Genomic DNA, 26,941 nt, shown 5'->3' with positions numbered 1-26,941 from the left:
ATCAAAACCAGCCAGAACAGAAGATACCAATAACACACACTGATATCTCAAAGAAAAACTTAAAGCCTTTATTAGTGCAGTAACAAAGACAAATAAGGGCAGTAGTAAATTACAGCTTCAAAAAGCTAAAATACAGTCCCAACATTAAAAAAACATTAAATATATATCGCAGTGTCATGGAGAAGAATTCAGAAGTTTAAATATTTTGCTGCCAGTCAGAACTTTCTGTTAGACAAGATGATTTTTTTTTTCCTCGGGAGGACACCTACATTAGAGCCTCAAAGTTAGAAAAAATCCAGAAATGGGAGCATTTTCATGAATAAGATGTAGAAAGGCTTGCATATCAAAGTAAACTTCAATTGCAAGACTTTTGGCATGCAACTGTATGCAAAACATAATTGGAGAACTGAAATCAAAGGTACACATTACAAAAAAGTTTGAAAACTGAAACATGTGTTCCATAATAACGAAACAGTTTGTAGGGGATAAACTTACTCCATAACTACTGATGTGCTTGGCACTGATTGAAAAGGCTGTCTGTAAGGTGGTTAAGTAGCACCTATGACAGTTTCTCCCATTACTGAGGTAGGGCTAGATAGAGATCTGGAAGATTACTTGGTGGCAGCTTTAGGCTGTAATTTGTTCCCTCAAGTCATCTGAGACATCAATTTTAAGAATGAAATGTAGAGACCTCACCATAATTGGAATCAACTGCATCTCAGAAAAGCTGTACATGTGGGTGCAGTATTTCATCTCTGTACTTGTTGGTAGTGACTGTATTCCCCTTGCTACCAGTGAAGATGGGAAGCTCTGTATATCAATTCAGCATGATAGCTCCTCACCGACATCCTCTCCTCTCCCTCCCTTCCTCCACCCACATTACAACACTGGCTGTTTTCCCCAACATTCCTCTGGTTATGTTTATTTGTAGTTAAATGTTTTTATGGTTTCCTTCGAATAAACCCAAGTACTGTTTGGAGATTAGCTTGTAAAATATTGCATGGGTTCTGAGCCTAGCACATCCATTTGTAATGTAAAGTGCAGGACAGTTCTTAGCCACATATACTTTAATAATCATGAATTGAGCCTTGCATCTAATTATTGTGATTATGTGGCATAAATGCTATTATAAGCAGTGACCAAGGAAAAACAATCTCTTGGCAATAAGCATCTATAACTATGTCTACGTACAGTACCTATTTTCACACCACAAAATCAACAATGCTGCTGTAAATGACTATCATTGTAAATATTTCCTACTACAATGGTTTAACAGTGCAAAAGTGGCATGAAATTGTGTCTTTGTTGGTTCATAGCTACGTCAGCTGAAAAATTAATCATTTATTGTACAGCTACTTGTTTTAATGTAAATTAAATCTCCTCCTGGTCAGCAGACTCCTTTGCATTATAAATGTTATACAGGCTGTGGAAGCAGCTGCGCAAATGTAAAGAAAAGTATTAAAATTCAAATGGGCCATGTAATAACTGTTATCTTGTAGCTTCTGCAGTGCTACTTCGTCTCGACTGCGCAGCATGCAAGAATTGCTGTAAATGCTTAGTTATTTGACACAGAGCAATTACAAGCACAATGCACGATGTGCTCAGATTGGCCGTGACAATCATAACACCGCAAAAACCATAGCACTGGCCGTCAACTGACGAATGGCAACAGGCCAATCCCACGTCCAGTCGGAGCACCTGGCCCCAAGTTTCCGTAATTTAAAAATGGTGTGTTGTCAACCTAAACAACATTAGTAATTTTGGTTCTAAAAATGTTCATGACAAGTGCATATGGGAACTCTGTACAGGAACATGACTATTTTTATTTTTACAATGAGTTCTACCTATAAAAGCAGAAGTCACCTATTGTGCCCCAGTATCAAGAATAATAGCAAACATAATCTTGAAACACTTAGAAAACAATGGTAGACGTGAAAATTATAGTAAATGTGCACACAGAGAAAATTTCTAGGTATGACCACAAAAGATAAAGCAAGAAGCATATTTTCACAACATATGGAAATTTCACAGCAATGGATTTATTCTTAGGTGTAAACTCAATTTGCTCAAATATCTGAAAATATTATTCATTAAAACAAAGAATTCCACTTGTCATTCTGCCTTACCAGGAGAAAATAGAAACAAGAACGATAATAATAACATAATGGAGAACAATGGCTGTGATGTGCATATAGTACACAGAACACACAATAAAATTGCAGTGCAGCAAAAAAAAAAAAAAAAAAAAAAAAAAAAAAAAAAAAAAAAAAAAAAAAAAAAAAAAAAAACACACACATTGTAAACTACACACAGACACGGAATACATTGACAATACTTGAAAACACAATAATAACATGTTCAAAATCTAGAAGTGATGCAGTACAACTTACACTAGTTAACACATAGAATGGGAAACATCAAAAAAGTTAGAAACTCTACATCAGTTGTAGGAAAAGCAAAACTGTGCCAAAATATCTGTTCAGAACAGAAACAAAAACACACATAAAGGCAGGAATATATTAGGTTGAGAGTGGCAAGAGTCAGTATATAGAGAATTTTTGAAAATTAGGTATATAGTGAGCATGAGGGGCTGAATATATGAACTTAATTGTTCAAGTTTTGCTTAATACTTAATGCAGAAAACTCTAAAGACATGGAAACACCAGATGTTAAGTTCAGTTAACAAAATTAATTATTGTAGGAGAAAAACCTGTAGCTATTTGAATTGAGTCAACGAACCCATTACATTAGTCTATCATTCAGCACATAAATACTCTGTGCCCCATGTGAGATCATTCTGATTTCATTGGACAAGCTGTGCTGACAATCTCAAAAATGAGGTAAATGTGCTCCAAATTAGGTTTTACACTAATGGATGTCACAGTAAATATATACATAAAGCTATAAGGTAAACTGAAGACAATGTAAGTAAAGAAGTAGCAGATTTCAGTGAATGTGTGGTAGCTGTGGCGGTATGAAGTCCATGTATCTAGTGGCTTCAAGATCTTTGATCTTTTCACTCCACAAAAGATTCCATGGACAGAAAGGAATAGTCAAGTTGTGACGAGTCATCTAACAAGGAACACTGACCCTTGTTAAAGGGTGTATGCTAGAACAGTGATTCTGATTGTTACATTACAACAAAATATGATGCTATATACAGGGTAGCCAAAAGTATTGCCACCATATAGAGACTTTGATCTTGTGTCAATATTTAGCCTTACAAAATGATACCTAGTGACCAAAATGATATTATCCAAATTGACTGTGGCTGTGAAAGTGTATGCAATTATAAGACACGAAATAGTTTTTATGTTGGTGGTTTCACTGGAACTGAACTGTACCATATCTTTGTTTATTTGGGATGTTCTGGCTTTGTAACCTGAAAGTTGGCATGTGGCATTTTTCTGACTGGAGATTCACTATTTTGTTGAATTTTATTACACTGAAAAATTCCTTTTTAATATTTGTTGTGAATTTTGATAATGGACACCAAAATTGATGCCTAACATTTAAAGCATGCATGATAATTAAATTTAATAGTTAAAAATGCCATAATATTTCCATATATTTCCCGACTAAATTATGATGCCATTGGTCATATTTAGTGGCATAAAACAGGGCAATTGGACTACAGTAAGTTAACATCCATTGTTAGTGCCTCCTTGCTGCCAACAGTAGTTTTGTAACTGGTTCATTTCTTCACTGGTGATGAAAATTCGTCTTGTCTTAGATTATGGTGTAACCATTTGAGAGTATTCAAATGCTGAATTCTGACAGATTGTCCTACCACACAATATAATGTCAATGTAATAACATCAATCAAATAATTTTATTTAATGTGAGAAGTCAACTGTAAAGTATAAGTACAGGAAAAAAGTTTCATATTTAGTTTCCATTGATGATAACTTGCATAAAAGCTTTCATTAACTACTAACTTTTCTTTATACACACATTTTCAGTTTATAAGTTTCTAACTTTTTTGTAATTATTACAGCATTTAAGCAAATCAGTTGAACTACTGAATGAGAAGTATGAAATCGTGCAGCTTAGCTACAGTCAGCAGCTATTACTCGTTTCAACATTGTATCGCAGCATCCTCTGCCACCGTGATGACCGCTGGAAGGTGGTACAAGTTGGACAAAAAGAAAGAAAAATGTAATTGTACTCATTACTTTGATTTTTTGAGATGCGTCATTTATCTGATTTGCAGATAAAAAATATAACAGAATTATCTAATTTAGTGCTTCACACTTTTATATTAAAGGCAACAGCAGGTTTGAACCTACATCTTTAACATTCTGGCTTAAGTAATGTATTGGTCTTGTGAAGTCAGTAATAGCAACTTATACTTAGTTTCCATCAATAATTCTTTTGCTTAGATCAGTTATTACTTTCCTTCAGTCTGTCAAATAGTCCAATTTTATTTCTGTTTTGTATACTATTTTTAAGTTTTTGTATTTAGAACTGTGTAATGTTATCAATATAATAGAAGGAAACATTCCACGTGGGAAAAATTATATATAAAAACAAAGATGAGGTGACTTACCGAACGAAAGCGCTGGCAGGTCTATAGACACACAAACAAACACAAACATACACACAAAATTCAAGCTTTCACAACAAACTGTTGCCTCATCAGGAAAGAGGGAAGGAGAGGGGAAGACGAAAGGAAGTGGGTTTTAAGGGAGAGGGTAAGGAGTCATTCCAATCCCGGGAGCGGAAAGACTTACCTTAGGGGGAAAAAAGGACAGGTATACACTCGCACACACGCACATATCCATCCACACATACCGACACAAGCAGACATATTTAAAGGTCTTTAAATATGTCTGCTTGTGTCTGTATGTGTGGATGGATATGTGCGTGTGTGCGAGTGTATACCTGTCCTTTTTTCCCCCTAAGGTAAGTCTTTCCGCTCCCGGGATTGGAATGACTCCTTACCCTCTCCCTTAAAACCCACTTCCTTTCGTCTTCCCCTCTCCTTCCCTCTTTCCTGATGAGGCAACAGTTTGTTGCGAAAGCTTGAATTTTGTGTGTATGTTTGTGTGTCTATCGACCTGCCAGCGCTTTCGTTCGGTAAGTCACCTCATCTTTGTTTTTATATATGAACTGTGTAATGTTTCATTTTTAACACTGAATTTGCCAATACCATGTTGTTGTTGTTGGAATGGGGGGGGGGGTGGTGGTGGTGGTGGTTGTAGTCATCATCTTCAGTCCGAAGACTGGTTTTATGCAGCTCTCCATGTTAGTCTATCCCATGCAACCTTCATCGTTGCATAACTAATGCAACCTAAATCCACTTGAATCTGCTTACTGTAGTCAAGCCTTTATCCTTCTGTACATTGTTTATCCTTCTACTAACCTGCATAATGTCACTGACTGTTCCATATTGCCTCAGGTTGTATGCTGTCAACTGAGACTTCAAGTTGTGTCATGAATTTCTCTTCTTGCCAATTCAGTTCAGTCCATCTTAATTAGTTGTCCAGGACAGCAACTTGTTAGAAAACTTATGAAATTGAGAATTCCCAGGGAAATTGAACCTACTGGAAAAGTAAGGGAGTTCAGAGGGACTCCAGGAAGGTTGAGGGAGGGGGATGCTGAATGCTTTGCTGGAAACAACTTTTTGTGGAGCTCCGTAGAAGATGTGAAGTAGTATACTGAATTGTCATGATATTTGTTTGCTCAATCACAGCTTATTATTGTTCAATATAATACACCCAAGTGATGTGACAAATAGGGGGTCAAATATGTAGTTAGGATTAGTTTTCTTCAGAAGAAATGAGTAATAGCCATTTGCCATCCTTTCAGAGTGCTCAATGCTGGAATAATGTTTATTTTTAACCAGGACTTTTGAAATGCTGCTTGAAAGTCCCTGCTTGAAGATATAAAAGTCAGCCACTAAATGAGACAAATGTTACAATATTCCTTTGTGTGAAAATGCATAACAGATTAATGTGGGATCAATAAATCTATCATGTGATTAAGAAACTTATTTCGTCTTTGACTTGCTTTAACTTAGAAAGTTGTCCACATAAATATGGCAAGGAGTACAGACTCACAGTAAATTAAAAGTGGTTGAAAGCTTTTTCTTTTTATCAGCTAGTTAGATTACAGCTGTCAAAATTATGAATATAGGAAGCAAAGAGAGAGAGAGGGGGGCGGGATAGAGAGAGAGAGAGAGAGAGAGAGAGAGAGAGAGAGGGGGGGGGGGGGGGAGGGGGTCTTTAACTTACCGATTGATATCAGAATAAAATAAGTAATTTTCATTCTTGATTTCTCACTCAGTCTTTTCTGTTGTGGCTCAGATGACCTAGGGTCCTGAATGATTTTCCTGTGTAGTGGTTGGATAGTTTTATTTCTTCCAACCTTTCCTCACTTTTGGGTACCAAGCAAGGTTATGGAGCAGTAAGACACTGTACTTGCTTTTAGGAAGATTATATTCAAATCCTTATAAGGCCATACTCATTTAGGTTTTCCTTAATTTCTGAAAATTACTTAAGGAAAACAGTGGAAAGATTTCTGTGAAAAAGACATTGCCGATTTCCCTCCTCGCCCCTTGCCAATCTGAGTTCACACTTCATGTCTAATGTCCTTGTCTTTGATAGGATGTTAAACTCTCACATTCCATTACCTGTTTGGAAGAGTTCTCAAACATAGTGGTTCCTTCAGTTTTGGAGGTTTTTCAATTTATAGCCATTTTACAAAAAGTAAAATAAATCTTACGTAGTATGAATGAATTTTTTCACTCTGCAGTGGAGTGTGTGCTGATATGAAACTTCCTGGCAGATTAAAACAATGCGCTGGACAGAGACTTGAATGTGGGGATCTTTGCCTTTCAGGGGCAAGTGCTCTATGAACTGAGCTACTCAAGTGTAACTTACGGTTCATCCTCACAGCTTTACTTCCACCAGCATCTCAACAACTACATTCCAAACTTCACAGAAATTCTTCTGCAAAACTTGCAGGACTAGCATTCCTCAAAGAAAAGTAATTGTGAAGACATGGACTAGCCACAGCAAGGGGGATGTTTCCAGAATGAATTTTTCACTCTGCAGTGAAGTGTGCACTGATGTGAAACTTCCTGGCAGATTAAAACTGTGTGCTGGACTGAGACTCAAACTTGGGACTTTTGCCTGCTGCGAGCAAGTGTTGTACCAACTGAGCTACCCAGATGTGGCCCATGAACCATCCTTACAGCTTTACACCATCCGTTATCTTTTACATTCCAAACTCTTAGTCCTGTAAGCTTTGCAGGAGAACATCTACAAAGTTTGGAAGGTATGAGATGAGGTACTGATGGAGGTAAAGCTGTGAGGACAGGTTGTGAGTTGTGGTTGGGTAGCGCAGTTGGCAGAGCTTTTGCCCATGAAGGGCAAAGGTCCTGAGTTGGAGTCTGTCTTACATACAATTTTAATCTGCCAGGAAGTTTCTTATGTAATATGTTAATGTATCATGTAGCTGCAACTACCATTCTCTGTCTTGGTGTATACAGAACATACAATAAGAATAAGTGGAAACAGTTAAATTCCGATGTATTTGGTTGGTGGATAAGTTCATAGCATTTTTCCACAAGTTTAATAAGCACAAAAAAAAAAAATATATATATATATATAAAAAAAAATGGAGTTTTTAGTCATCAGTAAAATATTCTCTGTAAGTTTTTTTCAACATTGCCAAATCTGGGTTAACAAAGCAGCAAATCCCTGTACGAAGACCTGTGTGCAACCTCAAAACATAATGTTATGCTTCTGGTGGAACAGCGAAGGTGTGGTGTAATCACATGGTTTTGAGGCAAATAACGCGTCTAGCCATGTTTGGAGCGCATTTTCATCCAGAAAGGAAGTTCCTGGAATGTTGTTCAATAGAGAGCAGAAAAGATGAAAATCTGAGGATGGTTATCAGTCTCGAGGAGGAGGCTTCCCATACGGACGGAAGTGTCCCCGATGATAACGGGTCGAGATGACAGGAGACGTAGGGGTCGAATCTGCTGGGGCCCCATGCACCAATCTGCCCGTTGCGGCAAGTCCAGTTGATAGGACAGGAGACATGGGCGATGTGTCGGCGTCCGTTGGAGGAGAAGGCGAGTAGATTGGTTCTGACAGAGGATGGTCATCCGGTTCCTGCATGGGCACATCTCTTGGTGGTGTCCGTTCTTGTGCTGGCATTGCGATGATGGTGAGAGGGCTGCGTTGTGAGTATTGAGAGATACCAAGATCCCGAGCGTCAGGTGGAGCCGAAGGTGGTGTAGTGGCATTCGGAACAGGTGTTGCCGGCACACGAGGCCGAAGCTGGTCCGAATGATGCACTGCAACACCCGTGTCCATCTGGATTTCATACAGGCGTCGGACACGGTGTCGTAAGATGCGGCCCGGACTCCATTTTGGCTGCCTGCCATATACCCGTACCCAGATGAGGTCGTCGTCGGTGAACCAGCCAAGTGAAGGCACCCGCGGCCGTGAGGTGGAAGGCCGCAGAAGATGAAGTAGCGTGCGGGGCTGTCGGCCATGTAAGAGCTCAGCCGAGCTGTGGTCACCCATGGGGGTGAAACGTTAAGACGCCAGAAACTGGAGAAGCGCATCATCATCATCAGCAGCAGAAGAAGTCAGAAGTTTCCACATCTGAGCCTTAAATGTGCGGACCAGTCGTTCAGCCTCACCGTTTCATTGTGGATGGAACAGCGGGGTCGTAACATGCATAACGCCGTGATGAGAACAAAAATTCGCAAATTCGGAAGAGGCAAATTGCGGACCATTATCAGTAACAAGAGTAGAGGGGAGGCCTTCCAAAGAAAAAATGCAGGCGAGAGCACTGGTGGTTGCCGCGGTGGTAGGTGACGTGCAACAGACAATGAAAGGAAAGTTGGAGTAGGCGTCAATTACGAGGAGCTAATAAGTACCTAAAAAGGGTCCCGCAAAGTCAGCATGAATGTGCTCCCAGGGCGTCTCAGGCGAAGGCCACAGTGACAAAGATGACTTCGGGGCAGCGGCCTGTGACGCACAAGGGCTGCAGGCAGCGACCATGTGTGCAATTTCAGAGTCAATGCCAGGCCAGTACACATGATGGCGCGCCAGAAATTTTGTGCGAGACACACCCCAGTGCCCTTGGTGAAGGAGGCGCAAGACCAAAGCACGCAAAGACGCAGGTACCACAACACGCAGCGAAGCATTGTCAGTGGAGAGGAGGATAACACCATCCCTAGCCGTGAGGCAGTAGTGCAAAGTGTAGTAGTTCCACAACAGATCAGAAGTCTTAGCGGACAGGCGATCTGGCCAACCCTTCTGAATACAGCGTAAAACCCGGGAGAGGGTAGGGTCAGAACCCGTAGCAGCCACCAGCCTGTCCCCAGTGATGGGGAACTCATCCACAACCCGCTGCTCGACAACATCCAGGTGGAAACACAAAAGTTCGTCCCTATCGAATGCCAGATCAGCACCCATGGGAAGGCGAGACAGAGCATCAGCATTTGAATGTTGAGGACAACGACAGGAGAGGACCACTCACTGGAAGTGACAGGAAGCAAGACCCCTGAAGTAGTGAGACGATCCAGCTCCTGTTTTACCCGGTCACGAAGGACCACAGAAATGGGCCGAGCCCGAAAAAACTTAGGCCAAGCAGTGGGTTTGAGCGTGATATGAGCTTCAAAGTCGTTTGCACGGCCTAACCCAGGAGAAAAAAGGGATGAAAATGTCGTCGACAAGGAATCCAATTGGGCATAAGGAATAGAATCAGGGACGATATTGACAGAGTCATCTATGGAGAACCCAAAAACACGAAAGGCATCAAAACCAAAAAGATTCTCTGCGTTACTCTGGTTGACCACAAATATGGGAACAGTGCGAACGACGGATTTGTAAGATACCTCAGCATTAAACTGTCCCAAGAGAGAAATCTTCTGTTTATTGTACGTCCGTAATTGCCGAGTGACAGGTGACAGGAGTGGAGAACCCAACTGAAGATACGTCTGAGAATTAATTATAGTGGCAGCAGAACCGGTATCCACCTGCATGCGAACATCTTGACCAAGGATTTGGACAGTGAGGAATAACTTCCCTGAAAGGGAAGAAGTGCAATTGACAGACAACACAGAATCAGAATCAGCGTCATGTTCATGAACATCATGTATGCGGTCGGATTCGCAAATGGAAGACACATGACCTTTCTTTTTGCAATTGTGACACAAAGCTCAATGTTGGGGACACTCCTCGCGTGAATGTTTCGTAAAGCACCGCGGACATGAAGGAAGTTGCCGGGGGTTTTGCTGCAGTTTCTTAGCGGGTTGTTTACGGTTAGGCCGAGGCTACGCGTGGGAGCGCACTGCGGCCACGTCGGCCGGCGGGGACGCGCCGCACGCGTCGTCAACAGTGCACAGAGGTTGTATTTCCACGACATCACCCCACGCCTCTATTTGTGCCCCAGCGGCGTGAGAAATTTCAAAAGACTGCGCAATGGAGAGAACTTCATCTAGAGTCGGATTTGCCAACTGAAGGGCACGTTGCCGAAATTCTTTGTCGGGCGCCAACCGGATAATAGCATTCCATACCATGGAATTGGCATAGGATTCTTTGTGAACGTCAGTAACAAATTGACACTTTCGACTGAGGCCGTGAAGCTCAGCAGCCCAAGCGTGATAGGATTGATGTCGCTGTTTTTGACAACGATAAAAGGAAACACGAGAGGGTACCACATGCGTTTGCTTTTGAAAATAGACAGACAGAAGTGAGCACATTTCAGCAAAGGACAAAGATGCAGGATCCTTCAAAGGAGCCAATTGCGACAACAACCGATACATTTGAGGTGAAATACAGGAAAGGAACAGAGACTTACATGGTTGTTCGTCCGTGACATGAAATGCCAAGAAGTGCTGTCGAAGATGTTTTTCATAATCAGACCAGTCTTCCGCCGTCTCGTCGTAAGGAGGAAAAGGAGGTATAGCCAACGATGAAACGCCCTGCATTTGACGCCGCGACGAAATCGCGAATCGCCGCTGTTAGAAGCGTTTGCTGTTCAAGGAGATTTTGTAATAGTTGCTCGACAGTAGCCATGGAAACCTGTGGGTCAATGGTGAAAAGGAAAAATCCCATCCTTGTCACCAGTTGTTATAACGTCAAGTTTAACACATACATTTCAGAACGACACAACACATATAAGTCACAGAGTAAGTTGACAAGCAAGACATGTGTACGTGTTAGCATTCGAATGAGCACTGAGTCCCAGTCTAGCGGCAGCTGCTCGGCTGGCCACTCAGGTGGCGCAGCTGCTGCATGGCTGGCAGACAGCGCCGCACGTAGAGGACGCGCGTAATTGTGCGGCGGCGGTTTGAATGATCGGCGAGTCTCAACAGTTATTTCAAACATGTGATTAAGTTTGTTCAAAACTTCAGTGATGTCGTCTGTCGTTCTCCCAATAACTAGTCCATCATCAACAAACAATGCTAGAATGATGCTTCTGTCTTCATTGTAATAGTTACAAGGATCATCGTCCGTATTTTCAAATCCTAATGTCATCTGATAATTTAAGAATTTCTCGTTCCAGTTCTTTGGAGCTTGTTTTAGGCCATATAAACTCTTCTTTAACTTACAAACTCTATTTGTACTATAGTTGAATGCATCAGGTTGATTCATGTAGATTTCCTCTTGCAGATCACTGTATAGAAATGCTGTCTTCACATCAAATGTTTCTATTTTCATTTTATTTGTAGCCGCAATACTAAGCAATAGTCTCGTTGATTCATATTGTGCTACAGGACTAAAAGTTTCTGAATAATCCAGTCCTTCTTCTTGCTCAAAACCTCTAGCAACTAGTCTGGCTTTATAATGCCCAGCAACAGGTCAAAGGCTTTGCATTGTTTGAGAGTTCTACAAGACTCCAAGTTTTTAATTTTGTTAGTGATTTGTATTCTTCAGGCATTGCTTTATACCAGTTCTTATCTTTCAAGGCATTTGAAACAGAAATGTCTTCAACTTCACCAGTCATGGCAAAGTTTGCATTATTATTGTGTTGCTTGAGATCCATTTCATAGTCTCTAAATCTGACAGGTTTCATAAGGTTTCGTCGGTCGTGTAATTTCGGTGGTGAGACTTAATTTTGTTTTATGTTATTAGATGACATACTACAATCTTCAGAGACATCAGAGAAACAGTCATCAGATATCTGTGTTTCTTCTGGATATTTTAATTCATTCTGTTCTCCTGTGAAAGATTTAATTACACTAGCACCTTCTCTGTCTTCTATTCATTCATCAAATATGACATTATCAGAAGTAACCAAGTCCTTTTCATCAGGTAGATTGATTCTGTAGTAGGGTAAATCCAAATCATACCCGACAAAGGTTCCTTTCTTTGATTTCTTTGCAGTCTTTCTTTGTTTGTGATCTTCTGTCAGAACATAGCAGTCACATCCAAAACTTCTCAACTTATCAAAATCTATTTTTTGTTCAAACCACAATTCAGCAGGACTTTTTCCTTTTACTGAACTTCTACTAGTTTGATTTAGTGTAAAGACGGCATAATTTATTGCTTCAGCCCAAAGATTCTCATTCAGGTTTCATGTGTGTATTGCCGATCATGCTGACTCGACAACTGTGCGCATTTCTCTTTCAATTCTGCCATTTTGCTGAGGTGTGTACGTGTTCATCTTGATGTGAAAAACACCAAGTTAATCTACAAGCCTTTTAGTGAGTGCGTTCTTGATTTTGGTCTTGTTGTCTGACTTAAAACATTTTACTTTCTTCCCAAACTAATTTCCACCATTTTCATGAAAGTTTTGTAATTTGGAAACAGCTTCATATTTTGCCTTGAGAAAATAAACAGTTGAGAAATGAGAAAAATCATCTTTAAACAACAAGAAATATCTTGCTCCTCATAACAACATGAGATTCTTTTCACAAAAGTCAACATTAATTACATACAAAGTATTTTCAGCAACTTTCAAATTTGTCGGATGAGATTTGTGATGTTGCTTGCCATAGATACAAACAACACATACATATTCATTCCAGTCATCAATATAATCAATACCATTTATTTTTAGTACGTCCCTGACATGTGCGACATTTTGATGTGCTAACTTTTCATGCCATTTTAATTGAGATTGCTGTCATACATTTTGTTGTGTCTAGACAAGACAGCCTAGACACAATGAGAGGAAGCCAAAAGGCACGCGCTAAGCTAAAGCAGGATGGCGTGAGGTCTGAAACAGGATACGTAATGAATGCTATAAAGAAAAGTACGTAGCTTCTGGAATACTTAACTTTAATCCATCCTTTTGGTACATCTGGAGATTGTGGCGATACAAGTTAGACACTTTAGATACATGCAATGTTACTAATGGCTCTTTACTAGGTCGTAGCCATTGACTTAGCTGAAGGCTATTCTAACTATCTGCTCTGCAAATGAGCGAGGCTTCGTCAGTGTAGTCGTTAGCTACGTCGTCCGTACAACTGGGGCGAGTGCTATTCCGTATCTCGAGACCTGCCTTGTGGTGGCACTCGGTCTGCGATCACACAGTGGCGACACGCGGGTCCGACATGTACTAATGGACCGCGGCCGATTTAAAACTACCACCTAGCAAGTGTGGTGTCTGGCGGTGACACCACATTCCTCCCCCGCAAATCGGCGAACGGTCGTGTGATAAGGCTTCCGCCCGCCGTGGGGAGGACCCCATGTTGACGTATGCGATGAGGTGGGGAGCCTAACAACTGGCGAGGCTGTGCCACCCGCACCCGGCCATTCGGCCCGAGGGGAGCTAGGAAACGCCTGAAAACCTAGTCCAGGGTGCACGTCAACATGCGGTGTATGCGCCCGTAAAGAGACAGGAGGGGCCGAAGGGTTGACCTCCATTGCGTCGGGGTATCCGACGCGCGATGACGTCATGTGGTCCGGAGCGGGCAAGAGTTCCATGGCGGAGGACAGCTGGTCACGGGAAGCGATCGGCGGCGCGTGACCCAGGGAGGCGTTTGGTGGCTGCAGCGAAGCGTCCACTGTGGGCGGCGCCGGCTGGAGGACAGGCGGCGGCGGCGGCGGCAGACGCGGCAGCGGCGCATTGCCATGGGGCAAAATGGAAGGCATCGTCGGTAACACCTGGGGATGAGGCGAGCCAGTAGGTGGGTCCCCAGGTGCTGACCGGACGGCACCGTCGCTGAAAGCAGACGGGGGGCGGCAGAACCCGTGTGATGACAGAGGCCCAGCTGATTGAGATGCCGACGCATCTCACCAGAGGCCCCCAAAACCAAATACATCGCGTGGCCGAGGCAGCGAAGAATGCGCCCTGCGAGCCAACGCCGTGAACCTCGATAGTTGCGATAGAATACAACGTCGCCTGGAGCAAAAGCAGAAGTCTGCCGCTGCACAGGAACCTGATGCGGTGGGTCCAGCAAAGACATCAAGGTTCGATGAGGACGACCGTGGAGCAACTCAGCCGGCGAGCGACCATCTCGGGGCTGAGAGCGATACAATGACAAAAAGAGCAACAACGCGTCCTCCCGAGAATGCGACTCTTTCAACTTCAACATCTGTGACTTGAAAGTCCGGACCAAACGTTCAGCGGCACCGTTTGACTGAGGCGAAAACGGCGAGGATGTCAGATGTTGAATACCATTGGCCTGGCAGAATGACTGAAATTCTGCGGACATGAATTGTGGGCCATTGTCGGAAACAATAGTCTGTGGAAGACCTTCAATGCAAAAGATAGCAGACAACGCTTGGATGGTGGCAGTTGACGTCGTGGAAGACATCCGGACAACAAAAGGAAAATTACTGAAGGCATGTACCAGAACCAACCATCGAGCATTCCAGAATGGACCAGCAAAATCGATGTGCAAGCGTTGCCAAGGGGAAGTGGCTTTTGGCCATGCAAAGACTGTCCGCGGCGGTGCGGATTGTTGTTCGGCACAAGCCAGGCAAGAAGAGCACATATTCGTAATCGCAGCATCGAGTCCGAACCAAGTACAGTGCTGACGAGCAAGTTGTTTCGTTCGCACTATACCCCAATGTCCTTGGTGAAGAAGCCATAAAACAGAGGACTGTAACGAACGTGGGACCACGACTCTGGACTGATCATTATCAGAACGCAACAACAAAACACCAAGTCGAACAAAAAGTCTCTCCTTGTGAGCAAAAAATCGGCGAACCAACGGATCCTCGATCCGAGACTTTGACAAAGGCCATTGCGTAGCAACAAAATGCAAAACGGTAGCAAGGACCGGGTCAGCAGCTGTGGCTGTAGCTACACGACGAAAATCAATCGGAAACGATTCGACCACTTCATCGGTTTCCGAACCAGTGAACATGCAAGCAAGTTCGGAAGAATCGAATGCTCTATCCTCAGCAACAGGCAAACGGGACAACGCATCGGCCTTTCCGTGCTTAGCAGTGGACCGATACAAGATATCGTAGCGGTACTGCGAGAGGAAAATAGACCAGCGAATGAATTACTGCGCTGTACGTGGAGGTACAGGCTTGGTCGGATGAAAAAGCGACGTCAAAGGTTTGTGGTCTGTGATGATGGTAAAGTGACGACCATACAAGAAATCATGAAACTTAGTAACACCAAATATGAGAGCCAAAGCTTCTTTCTCTATCTGAGAATAATTTCTTTGCGCAGATGAGAGCAATTTGGACGCAAAGGCAATAGGGCGATCATGCGATCCATCTTTGTGCGCAAGCACAGCACCGATCCCGAAATCCGATGCATCTACCATCAACAAAAGGGGTTTCTGGGGATCGAATGGCGTAAGGCAAGTATGTGAAAGCAACGCCGATTTCAACTGGCGAAAGGTGTGTTCGCATTCCGTCGTCCAGACGAACGGAACACCTTTACGGCGTAAGCGATGAAGCGGAGCTGAAATGGAAGAGGCATTGCGCAGAAAGCGATGATAATAGTTAATTTTTCCCAACACACACCGCAGCTGCTTCAAATTCTGCGGCGAAGACAAGTCTTGTATGGTACGGAGGTGCTCTGGACTGGGATGTATGCCTTGTGCATTTATGACATGTCCCAGATATGGTAAGTCACGAGAAAAAAACACACATTTGTCCTTCCGCAAGCGAAGACCATGGCGGTAGGGACCGAAGCACAAACAGTTTGTAAATATTGCTGAAACAATGGAGGGGCGGATGCACACCCGAATGGCAGTCTTTTGAATCGGTACAAACAAAGATGCGTGTTAACCACCAAGACGCGCTGGGATTCGGCGTCCACTGGGAGTTGCAAGTACGCATCTGCTAGGTCCAACTTCGAAAAATATTTACCCGGGCACAGTTTAGCAAAAAGATCTTCCGGGCGGGGTAAGGGAAAAGTTGCAATCAGTAGTTGTGGATTCACTGTTGCCTTGAAGTCCACACGAAGTCTCAGTTTTCCGGAAGGTTTTGGCAAAATTACTAAGGGTGAGGCCCAGAGAGAAGCCTGCACACGTTCAATTACTCCTTGTGAGTCTAAATCGTTTAATGTTCTTGCGACCTGATCACACAATGTGTGGGGTACATTGCGCGCTCTGAAAAATTTCGGTTGCGCATTTACTTTCAGTTCCAAATGTGCTTCATAGTTCTTAGCGCAACAAAGGCCCGGTGCAAAAATGTCTGCAAATTCTTCACACAGACGAGAAACACTGTCTGAAGGCACAGTCTGATTCACTGATAGGACCTGATTTACAATAGACAAGTTAAACAATTGAAATAAATCTAAACCAAACAAGTTCACTGCAGAAGAAGAATGAAGAACGTAAAATGACACAAGTTTTGTTTCTCCCTTGTGTGTTGCAAGAAGGCTGCACTGTCCTAACACAGGGATCTTGTGACCTGAATATGTAGTTAGCTTAACATGTGCGGCACGCAACGGAGGTTTGCCCAGTTGTTTGTACGTGTCGTGATTGAGCAATGAAACTGCAGCTCCGGTATCGAGCTGGAATGGTATGACCTTGCCATTAAAGTCCAAATCTACAAAAAGTTTATTGTCCTGCTGACGACAAGAGCGACTGTCTCGTGCAATTTGAACTGATACAGGTACAGTATCACTTGCTAATTGACGTGATTTCCGGCGACGTCGATGCACACTTTGTGTGGGATGAACACAGTCACTGTTAGAGAAAATGGCACTGGACGGGGTGGAATTAACTACATGAATGTCCATGGGCGAAGGTCCACGAGCCTGAGTGTCCTTGGTTCGATTCCGGCGCGAAGCAAAGGGCCTGGAATGGTTGTGATTGTCTGGTCTGAGCTTTTTCTGGCAAACACTTTGAACATGTCCTTTCTTATTACAGAAAAAGCAAATAGCTTGGCGTGACGGGCAAGTTTCACGCGAATGTCTAGTAGCACACCGTGGGCATGATTTCACTGCATTTGTATGCTGGCGCGGCACACCTGGTTTAGAGCGTGGCGGCAGCTGCGCAGATGTGTGCGAGGGCAGTCGACCGTTCTGTGCAGCGCGCCCGGTGGGCCAGTTAATGTTACACACGGCTGGCGAAGTTGCAAATGATTCCTGAGCAAAGTCAAGCGTGTCTTGTCTATCCAATATGTCTATCACTTGTTGAAGGGAGGGATTGACGAGTTTCAAAATCTGTTCCCGTATACGAACATCAGAAACGTTCTGTGCAATTGCATCACGTACCATTGTATCTGAATAAGGGAGTCCACATTCACACTCAAAAGCACAATCCCGAGTAAGGCCTTGCAATGTTGCAACCCACTCCCTATTAGTCTGACCGGCCGTACGTTTCGTACGAAAGAAAGTATACCTTTTTGCAACTACATTAACTGTTTCCTTGAAATAGGCATCTAAAGCAGACAAAATTTCTTCGTAGGACAGAGTTGCTACGTCGCTTCGGGGAAATAATTTCACTATCACACGGTACGTTTGCACGCCGACACAAGATAATAAGTGAGGCTGCCACTCGTTACCTTGAATTCTGTAGGCAGCGAGATGAAATCCAAACTGGCGTGACCACTCCGTCCATGTTTCCTTAGCTGGTTCATATTGCCGGAACGTGGGTGCAACAGCATGTTGTGGCTGCGGTAGCGGTGAAGCGGCGGCGGCCGCATCGTTTTGCAGTGCATGTTGACCCTGGACGAGCTGTCCAAGGGCATCCAATAACGCCTGCGTCTGCTGATTCTGCAAGCGATAAAATTCGGACAGTACATCTGGCGAAGCCATGACACAAGTAAATGTAAGCAATTAGAAAGAACAAGACCCTTTCCGTCGACTCGTCGCCAAAAATGTTGTGTCTAGACAAGACAGCCTAGACACAATGAGAGGAAGCCGAAAGGCACGCGCTAAGCTAAAGCAGGATGGCGTGAGGTCTGAAACAGGATACGTAATGAATGCTATAAAGAAAAGTACGTAGCTTCTGGAATACTTAACTTTAATCCATCCTTTTGGTACATCTGGAGATTGTGGCGATACAAGTGAGACACTTTAGATACATGCAATGTTACTAATGGCGCCTTGCTAGGTCATAGCCATTGACTTAGCTGAAGGCTATTCTAACTATCTGCTCTGCAAATGAGCGAGGCTTCATCAGTGTAGTCGCTAGCTACGTCGTCCGTACAACTGGGGCGAGTGCTATTCCGTATCTCGAGACCTGCCTTGTGGTGCCGCTCGGTCTGCAATCACACAGTGGCGACACGCGGGTCCGACATGTACTAATGGACCGCGGCCGATTTAAAACTACCACCTAGCAAGTGTGGTGTCTGGCGGTGACACCACACATTTGTTAAATTCTTTTGTACGAAACAACATTTTGTACAGCTGTCATTCGTATCAACCTATTGCTAAAGATTTCAGATTGTCATCGGTTTTGAAAACTGAGAGATCTGCATTTGCAGTCTGAACAGAATCTTTGTCTAAGACTTGAGTAACAGAAATTAAATTAAAGTTTATGTTTGGTACATATAGAACATTCTCCAGAACTACCTCATACCACTGTTCTCCATCAAAAGCCTCAAATTCGACATCTCCCACTCCAATTCCTTCTAATTTGGTTGCATCACCAATTAACACTTTTGTACAGTGATTTAATTATACGTAATTTATTAACCAGTCCCTTCTAAATGTCGTATGTTGCTTGGCAGCACAGTCTTGGTACCAAATGTTTTCTCGACCCGATTGCAAATTTATTTCATTTATATTGGCAATAGATAATCCAAGAGCAACCAGTGCTTTATGTTTGTAACCTTTTGATTCTTTACTGTCAAGTTTATCGCTTGTCTTGTTTCTGTCTAACTTTGGACTTGTGCATCCCCTGGCAAAATGACCCTTTTGTTTGCAGTTGTTACATGAAGAATTCTCTCTACAGTATACTAAATATTTGGCACATGGTTTATTTCTGCAGTGTTTCTTTACATGCACGTTTTTGTCGCATTTGAAACATCGAACTGTAGACGTTTCCTGCTGACCTGCTTTGACAAATTGTTTACGTTGTTTTAAGATAAAAGCATTAGTGTGGGACGTGCTTAACGGTTCTGTCTCATTTAACCTATATTCTTCTATACGCAAACGTTCAAACAATGTGTCAAGATTTTTGTCAGCTGCCGTTACGTTATCCCATGCAGTACAGAAGTGGTGAAGTTTCGGCGGTAACATCTCAAGAATTTGCTACATAATCCAGCTCTCTTTCATGGCTTCACCTTCCGTTGTTAAATCTTCTGCATATTCTTGAATATGCATACAGTTTTGAATAGCCAAATTGTATCGTATTTGTAACTGAAGAAATTTCTCTGCAGACCTTCAGTTGTCACATCTGATTTCTTGCCATATATCGTTTCTAATTTTTTAAGCATTTGACTAGCAGACTTGTAATTTGCTATTTTCCTGGCTGTGTTGCTACTGACGTTTAAACCTATAAAAATTGTGCCTCAAGATCTTTCTCAATCCAAACTTTTACATGTTGATCAGTTTCTCCTCCTGTCGGTTTAATTTCCTGTTTGGTTGCTAATGAACACAATTTCTTTGACTTTAATGTTAAATCTAGTTTAAATTGCTAAGAAATGTAGTTAACAGTTCCTTGATGATCCTATGACAAAATTTCCAATTGTAACTTAATAGAATCCATTGGTAATGGGTAAAAACTCTACTGTCTGTGAAGTTAATACACGTAACTTACTTTTCTGACTATACTTTGACGATTTTTGTGACACTAATTTTCCAATTTGCACTACTTCTGACTATTCACTGATATGCAATGCCTCACTGACCTGTTTGTGCTCTCCTTTAAAAATAACAGACAAATAGTTACATATCCAGTTTTGTACTTGTGTTTATCTGGACAAGCCTATAGATTTGTTCTGGGCCCATAACCTCTTGATGAGTTCTTGTTTTAAAGATAAGTAACTATTTTGTGGTATATAAAGGAGAACACAAATATATCATTCACTTATGTACAGCACTACAGCATGTTTGAGTAAGAAAACAACTGACTGACACAGAGTAACTATTTCAGCATTATTGCATGGAACATGGAACATATATAAAAATACCTTGCATAACATATTACAAGACACAGAAAATAATTAACACTTAACAGAAATCCATTTTCTTGCTGTGCTGTGTCCAATGGTATTAGTCCCATGCACAGCACATGTTTCTGGCTGCCTCTGCTGCTGTCAGCTCCTTCTTGAACAAAAACAGAAGAATATGTCAGAAATGTTTGGATTTCTCCAATTGGTACTCCACTTTCTAGTATCCACAGCTCCACACACTATCTCCATATGATAAAATGACAATTAATATGTAAACTAGAACAGCAGTAGTGAACTACAAATAAAAAATGACAGTCAATAATTAAACCCATAGCAACCAGAATATCAACATGCAAAACAAAAACACTACAAACTTATGTACCAACCTAATACTTCTGTGGGAACATGAAAATTTACTGTTTGTATTTTTAATATGTTTGAAAAGAGTTTACTGTGATAATGTTGGCATAATAATATTATTGTTCTTTGGAATAAAACAGAAAAGAAGTTTGTTATTCCATGGTGATTGTAGTTAAAGTATCTTGGTGTGTGCAAAAAGAAAATAAAATAAATTGAAAAGTCCAGTTAAATTGCGTCCTCAATGAATGTAAAGAGCAACAAATTGGCGACCCCAATGTGATCAGCAAGATAATGACTTTTACAAAGTAATTTCAGTGAAATTTTCATGTAATTTTTTAACTTGAATTTTTCGCATACTTTGTTTAAAAAATTCGCAAAATGTCAACAGTGAAGGACCTGAAGGTAATAATCCTGAATGCAAGCTGGAAATTGGTAAGGTAAGCGTTAAGCTACTGCTGTTTTGGACAGAAAAGGCAGAAATCTGGTTTTGTCAGGACCAAGCGCAATTCACAATTGCCGGTATAGCTACGGAGGTGACTACATTTAACTAACTGCTCGCTCAGCTGGACCAAAATTTGTTGAAGATATCTGGGATCTCATTACAAAAAGGATGTCAGAAATTGGGCTAAAACATGTACTGCATGTCAGAAAAACAAAGTATCATGACATGTTCAAGTGCCATTAGGAAAGTTTCACTATAATGATGAATACTTCAAAATAATTCACCTTAAACTGATGAACCAGTGCCTCATTTGGATGAATATACCTATTCTTTAACATGCATATATTACAAATTGTATTGTAGCAGTACCTCTTAGAGACATACAAGCAGAAGCATTAGCACAAGCATTTTTCAGTTGTTGTATCACTAGCTTTGGATCGCCCTACGAAATAGTGACTGACCGTGGAAGACAGTTTAACTCAGAGCTATTCCAAGCACTATAAAAAATATGTGGCTTTAATCAAACCCAAACTACAGCATATCATTCACAGGGAAACTTGAAGCAGCCATCCTTGCCCATGCAACTGCCAAATGGGCTAAAGTAATAACAGTGATTCTTCTTGGTCTTCTATATTTAATTAGAGAAAACACTAATGCTACAATTGCAGAAACATTTTATGTCACACACATCAGGATACCAGGTGGGTGTAGGTGTAGGTGTAGGTGTAGGTGTGTGTGTGTGTGTGTGTGTGTGTGTGTGTGTGTGTGTGTGTGTGTGTTGGGGGTTTAAAGAGTATGGTACAGAAAGGGGTGCAGACTTATCTCAATCTGTGTCACAGCTGAAGCAGTATATGAATTGTGTGAAACTTGTGCAATATCCCTACAAAGCAAAAGAAACACCACTCCTGCGTAAGGACCTTAGCAACTCAACACATGTGTTTGTAAGGTTTGAGTGAGCGAAGAAGGCATTAGTGTCTCCAAATGGAGGCCCTTATGAAATAATTGAAAGGAACACAAAATGTTTTGGACTTAAAGTGAAAGACCAGGTAAAGAATATTTCCATTGATCAATTAAAATTTGCCTATCTGATGAAGGAGAATAATAAAATACCGTGAAGACACTCCAGTTGAACAGTGAGCACAACACCAGCAACCAGACTCTGCTACAGAAGGTGAAAAACCAAGAACAACAACAACAACAAGACCTGGTTGTGAAATTTGATTTCCAGCAAGATTAGTTGAAGTCCTAAACTGACTATGCTGCAAACAAGGTGGTGATGTGCGAACATGACAAATTACTATTTGTATTTTTAATGTGTTTAAAAGTGTTTAACATGATAATGTTGGCATAATAATATCTATATTGTTTGGAATTAAACAAAAAGAAGTTTGTTATTCCATGGTGGCTGTAATTAAAGCTTCTTAGTATGCACAATAAGAAAATAAAATAAAGTGAAAGTTCTAGTTAAACTGAGTCCTTAATGAACGTAAAGAGCAACATTTTTCAGTAGTTCAGCTGGGTAGTGACAGTCTAATAATTTAAAAGAGTCAATGTGAAATACCTAGGTAGTAGTAGCACTTTGAAATTCATTTCTGGTGTGTGATGTGACATTCACGGTCTACAGTAACATGTGTATGTCAAAATTATGAAGCTGCACTTTTAGACAGATTGCTTGTCAATTGGTATGCTGCTTCTTGATTTTAAGTGAGTTGAATGTTGTATCAAAGAAAGTGATGGAATCAGCTTCAGTAAAATCCTACTTTAGAAGATAAACTGTGTAATTTAGACAGTCTTCCAGTTTGTTAACAAATTTACTTTTCTAAAAAAATATTTAAATCTATATTTTAGATATATAACTCTTCCTGAGAAAAGGTAGTTAGAACATTGTCTTATCTTAATGTCAATGATTTCAATTCCATTTAACATAATTAAGGAAGGTTAATGTACTAGACTTGCATTTGGGATTGGAGTTTAAATTCTTGTAGTTCCTTTGGAAAAGAAATGACTGATTCCCTCCCATTATTTGTTCAATCCAAGCATGTCCACTAGTGGTCTTACCATCAGAGCTTTGTTAAACCTTAATACTATATACTTTCCTTCCCCTGAACCCATCTGATAACTTTCAGTCTTTATTTTGGTGATATTCTGATTAAATTGGGGGAGGCACACGCAGAAAATTGGTGCAGCTAAATCCATGTCTTCACCCAGTATTCAAACAAGTTTCTTATGCAACTATCTCTTAATCCATTCAGCTGTGAATCTAGATGGTTTAATTGGTTACAGTTACTGTGGTTATTTCTATAAGATAGGTTTATTGATAGCTGATAATTTCTTTTATGTCTGTGCAAACAATTTCTGTTCATACAGAATGCTGCATTTGCCTTGGAACTAGTTTTTACATACTTATTGACTCAAAAGGTAATTAAAAATGGTTTGTTTCCAGTTACATTGTTGATTTGTTTTCAGTCTTATTTCATATTCAAAATTAAGCTCTTTTCTAGTTGTTTCAGAAACTGAAAATCTCAAACAGCAGCATTTTCTAAATGTTAAATAATGAAATGCTCAAACTTTGCACCTTTGCACTACTGGCATATAGTGATGTAAACTTATTCGACAGTTGGGGCTGCACACAAAACTCTTTTTGGTGATGTGTTTATGGAGCAGACAAAGAAATATTCATCAGACTCTCTTCTTGTTTTTGGTAATGATCAAGAAGTGCGAGGAGAAATAAAGAATTACACTTTGGTAGATTTTCCAACAATGTTACCGTTATTATAGACTGATTCTAAGAACTAGACAACAAACTTCTATTCAAGGTTTTATTATTTTAGGCTTGGTCATCTAGGTGCAACATTATCTCCAGGTACCGGCAGACCTCAGGATCTGATCATTTATGCCAGTCGGCCTGGTCTTCGTATTTGGCTTGCAGACAGAAATGGTGTAGTCCAGCAGACACTCATATACAAGGTAGGTCTCAACCTTTCTTGTTACAAGTATCATTTACTGATTCTCATATTTTTCTTGAGTATTGTAATTTGTTTATATATACCAACCATCATAATGGAAGAAGTAAAGTCTGCCATAGCTGCAATGAAAAATGGCAAAGCGGTAGGTACAGATACAATACCGGGAGAAATACTAAAATGCTTGAACCATGATGGAATAAGAGATATATTGAGGTTATGTAATAAAATATATGACAGTGCTGAATGGCCTGAGGACTTTCTGACAACAGTAATGATTCCATTACCGAAAAAACAAGGAACCAAGAAATGCAGCGAGCACAGGACAATCAGCCTCATTTCACATGCAGCCAAAGTGATGTTGAGAATAATTAATGATCTGAATATAATAGAGGGAAACATTCCACGTGGGAAAAATATATCTAAAAACAAAGATGATGTAACTTACCAAATGAGAGCATTGGTATATTGATAGACACACACACACACACACACACACACACACACACACACACACACACAAAAAAAAAAATTCAAGCTTTCGCAACCCACGGTTGCTTCATCAGGAAAGAGGGAAGGAGAGGGAAAGACGAAAGGATGTGGGTTTTAAGGGAGAGGGTAAGGAGTCATTCCAATCCCGGGAGCGGAAAGACTTACCTTAGGGGGGGAAAAAAAGACAGGTATACACTCTCGCACACACACACATATCCATCCACACATGTACAGACACAAGCAGACATATGAATAATTCATAAAAAACTTGAAAAAGTAATGGAGGAGAATCTTGGCGACGAGCAGTTTGGCTTTAGACGGAATACAGGCACCAGGGGTGCAATAGGGCTCCTATGAATCTTGGGAGAAAGGTTTGTTGAAAAAGGAAGAAACCTATATATGTGCTTTATCGATCTAGAAAAGGCATTTGACAATGTGGTTTGGGACAAGCTGGCGACTATAATGAGGGAAAGGAGAGTGGACTGGAAAACCAGAAGACTTATAAACTTATTATATCTTAATCAAAAAGTTTCAGTTAAAGTGAGAGGAGAAAGTACTAACTGGATCAGACTAGGAAAAGGAGTAACACAAGGATGCTGTTTATCACCTACTCTTTTCAACCTCTACTTGGAAAATATGATTGACCAATGCTCATTGGATGACAAAGGAGTAGAAATTGGAGGAAGGAGAGTAGGGTGTTTGAGATTTGCTGATGACATGGTCCTTCTAGCCACAGAGGAAAAAGAATTACAGGATTTGGTGGACACCATTGCAACTAACAGAAAAAAGTATGGAATGAAAATTAACATAAATAAAACAAAAGTATTGTCACTAGGGGGAAATAAGGAAATAAAAATTATGCTGAATGGAGAAATACTAGAACAGGTGCAAAATTTTAAGTATTTTGGAAGCAGGATAGACACCGACTGGAAGTGCACCACAGAAATTAAAACAAGGATAGCAATGGCAAAAGAGGCGTTTTATAAGAAAAGGAGAATTTTTGGCAGTGGTCTGGACAGAGAACTCAGAAAGAGACTCATAAAATGTCTTGTATGGAGTGTTCTTCGATACGGCACTGAAATATGGACTATGAGGAAAAAAACAGAGAAAGGCTGAAGGCTTTTGAGATCTGGACATGGCGGAAGATGGAAAGAATAAGTTGAATGGACAGAGGAAAAAAAGAAGAGGTACTGAGAGGAGTGGGAGAGAAAAGACAGTTACTAGATGTAATAAAGAGAAGAATAAGAAATTGCATTGGGCATATATTAAGAAAGAATGATGGACTTATAAAAACAGTTTTAGAAGGTTATGTAGAAGGGAAAAGGAAGCGAGGAAGGAAGAGATTCCAGATACTGTATGACATGATGGACGGTACAACATACAGCAGCCTTAAGAAGGAAGCAATGGATAGCAGAAAATGGAGAGGCAAAGGACCTGCTAATATAGCAGATAACTGATGTTGATGGTGGTGGTGGTGGTGGTGATGATGATGATGATGATGATGATGATGATGATACTGCAATTCCTCCCCCCCATGGACCATGGACCTTGCCATTGGTGGGGAGGCTTGCGTGCCTCAGCGATGCAGATGGCCGTGCCGTAGGTGCAACCACAGTGGAGGGGTATCTGCTGAGAGGCCAGACAAACGTGTGGTTCCTGAAAAGGGGCAGCAGCCTTTTCAGTAGTTGCAGGGGCAACAGTCTAAACGATTGACTGATCTGGCCTCGTAACACTAAACAAAACAGCCTTGCTGTGGTGCTACTGCAAACGGCTGAAAGCAGGAGACACTACAGCCGTAATTTTTCCCCAGGGCATGCAGCTTTACTGTATGATTAAAATAGTCCCCCATTCGGATCTCCAGGCGGGGACTACTCTGGAGGACGTCGTTATCAGGAGAAAGAAAACTGGCATTCTACGGATCGGGGCATGGAATGTCAGATCCCTTAATTGGGCAGGTAGGTTAGAAAATTTAAAAAGGGAAATGGATAGGTTAAAGTTAGATATAGTGGGAATTAGTGAAGTTCAGTGGCAGGAGGAACAAGACTTTTGGTCAGGTGAATACAGGGTTATAAATACAAAATCAAATAGGGGTAATGTAGGAGTAGGTTTAATAATGAATTAATAAGCTACTACAAACAGCATAGTGAATGAATTATTGTGGCCAAGATAGACACAAAGCCCACACCTACTACAGTAGTACAAGCTTATATGCCAACTACCTCTGCAAATGATGA

At 41.3% G+C, this 26,941-nt stretch overlaps 1 protein-coding gene across 1 annotated transcript in view; it reads left to right on the top strand.

Moving 5' to 3' along the window:
• The window catches only part of LOC124589813, a 207,009-nt gene that overhangs the window by 35,096 nt on the left and 144,972 nt on the right, over positions 1 to 26,941 (top strand). The window contains 2 exon segments of the mRNA XM_047131602.1: positions 3,998 to 4,158; positions 24,084 to 24,219. Coding sequence (XP_046987558.1) covers positions 3,998 to 4,158; positions 24,084 to 24,219 — 297 coding nt within the window.

The sequence above is a fragment of the Schistocerca americana genome, chromosome 2, assembly GCF_021461395.2.
Source record: "Schistocerca americana isolate TAMUIC-IGC-003095 chromosome 2, iqSchAmer2.1, whole genome shotgun sequence".
In the NCBI taxonomy this organism is placed as follows: Eukaryota; Metazoa; Arthropoda; class Insecta; order Orthoptera; family Acrididae; genus Schistocerca; species Schistocerca americana.
The sequence above is the reverse complement of the archived record's forward strand: the minus strand, read 5'-3'. Positions and strand labels throughout refer to the sequence as shown.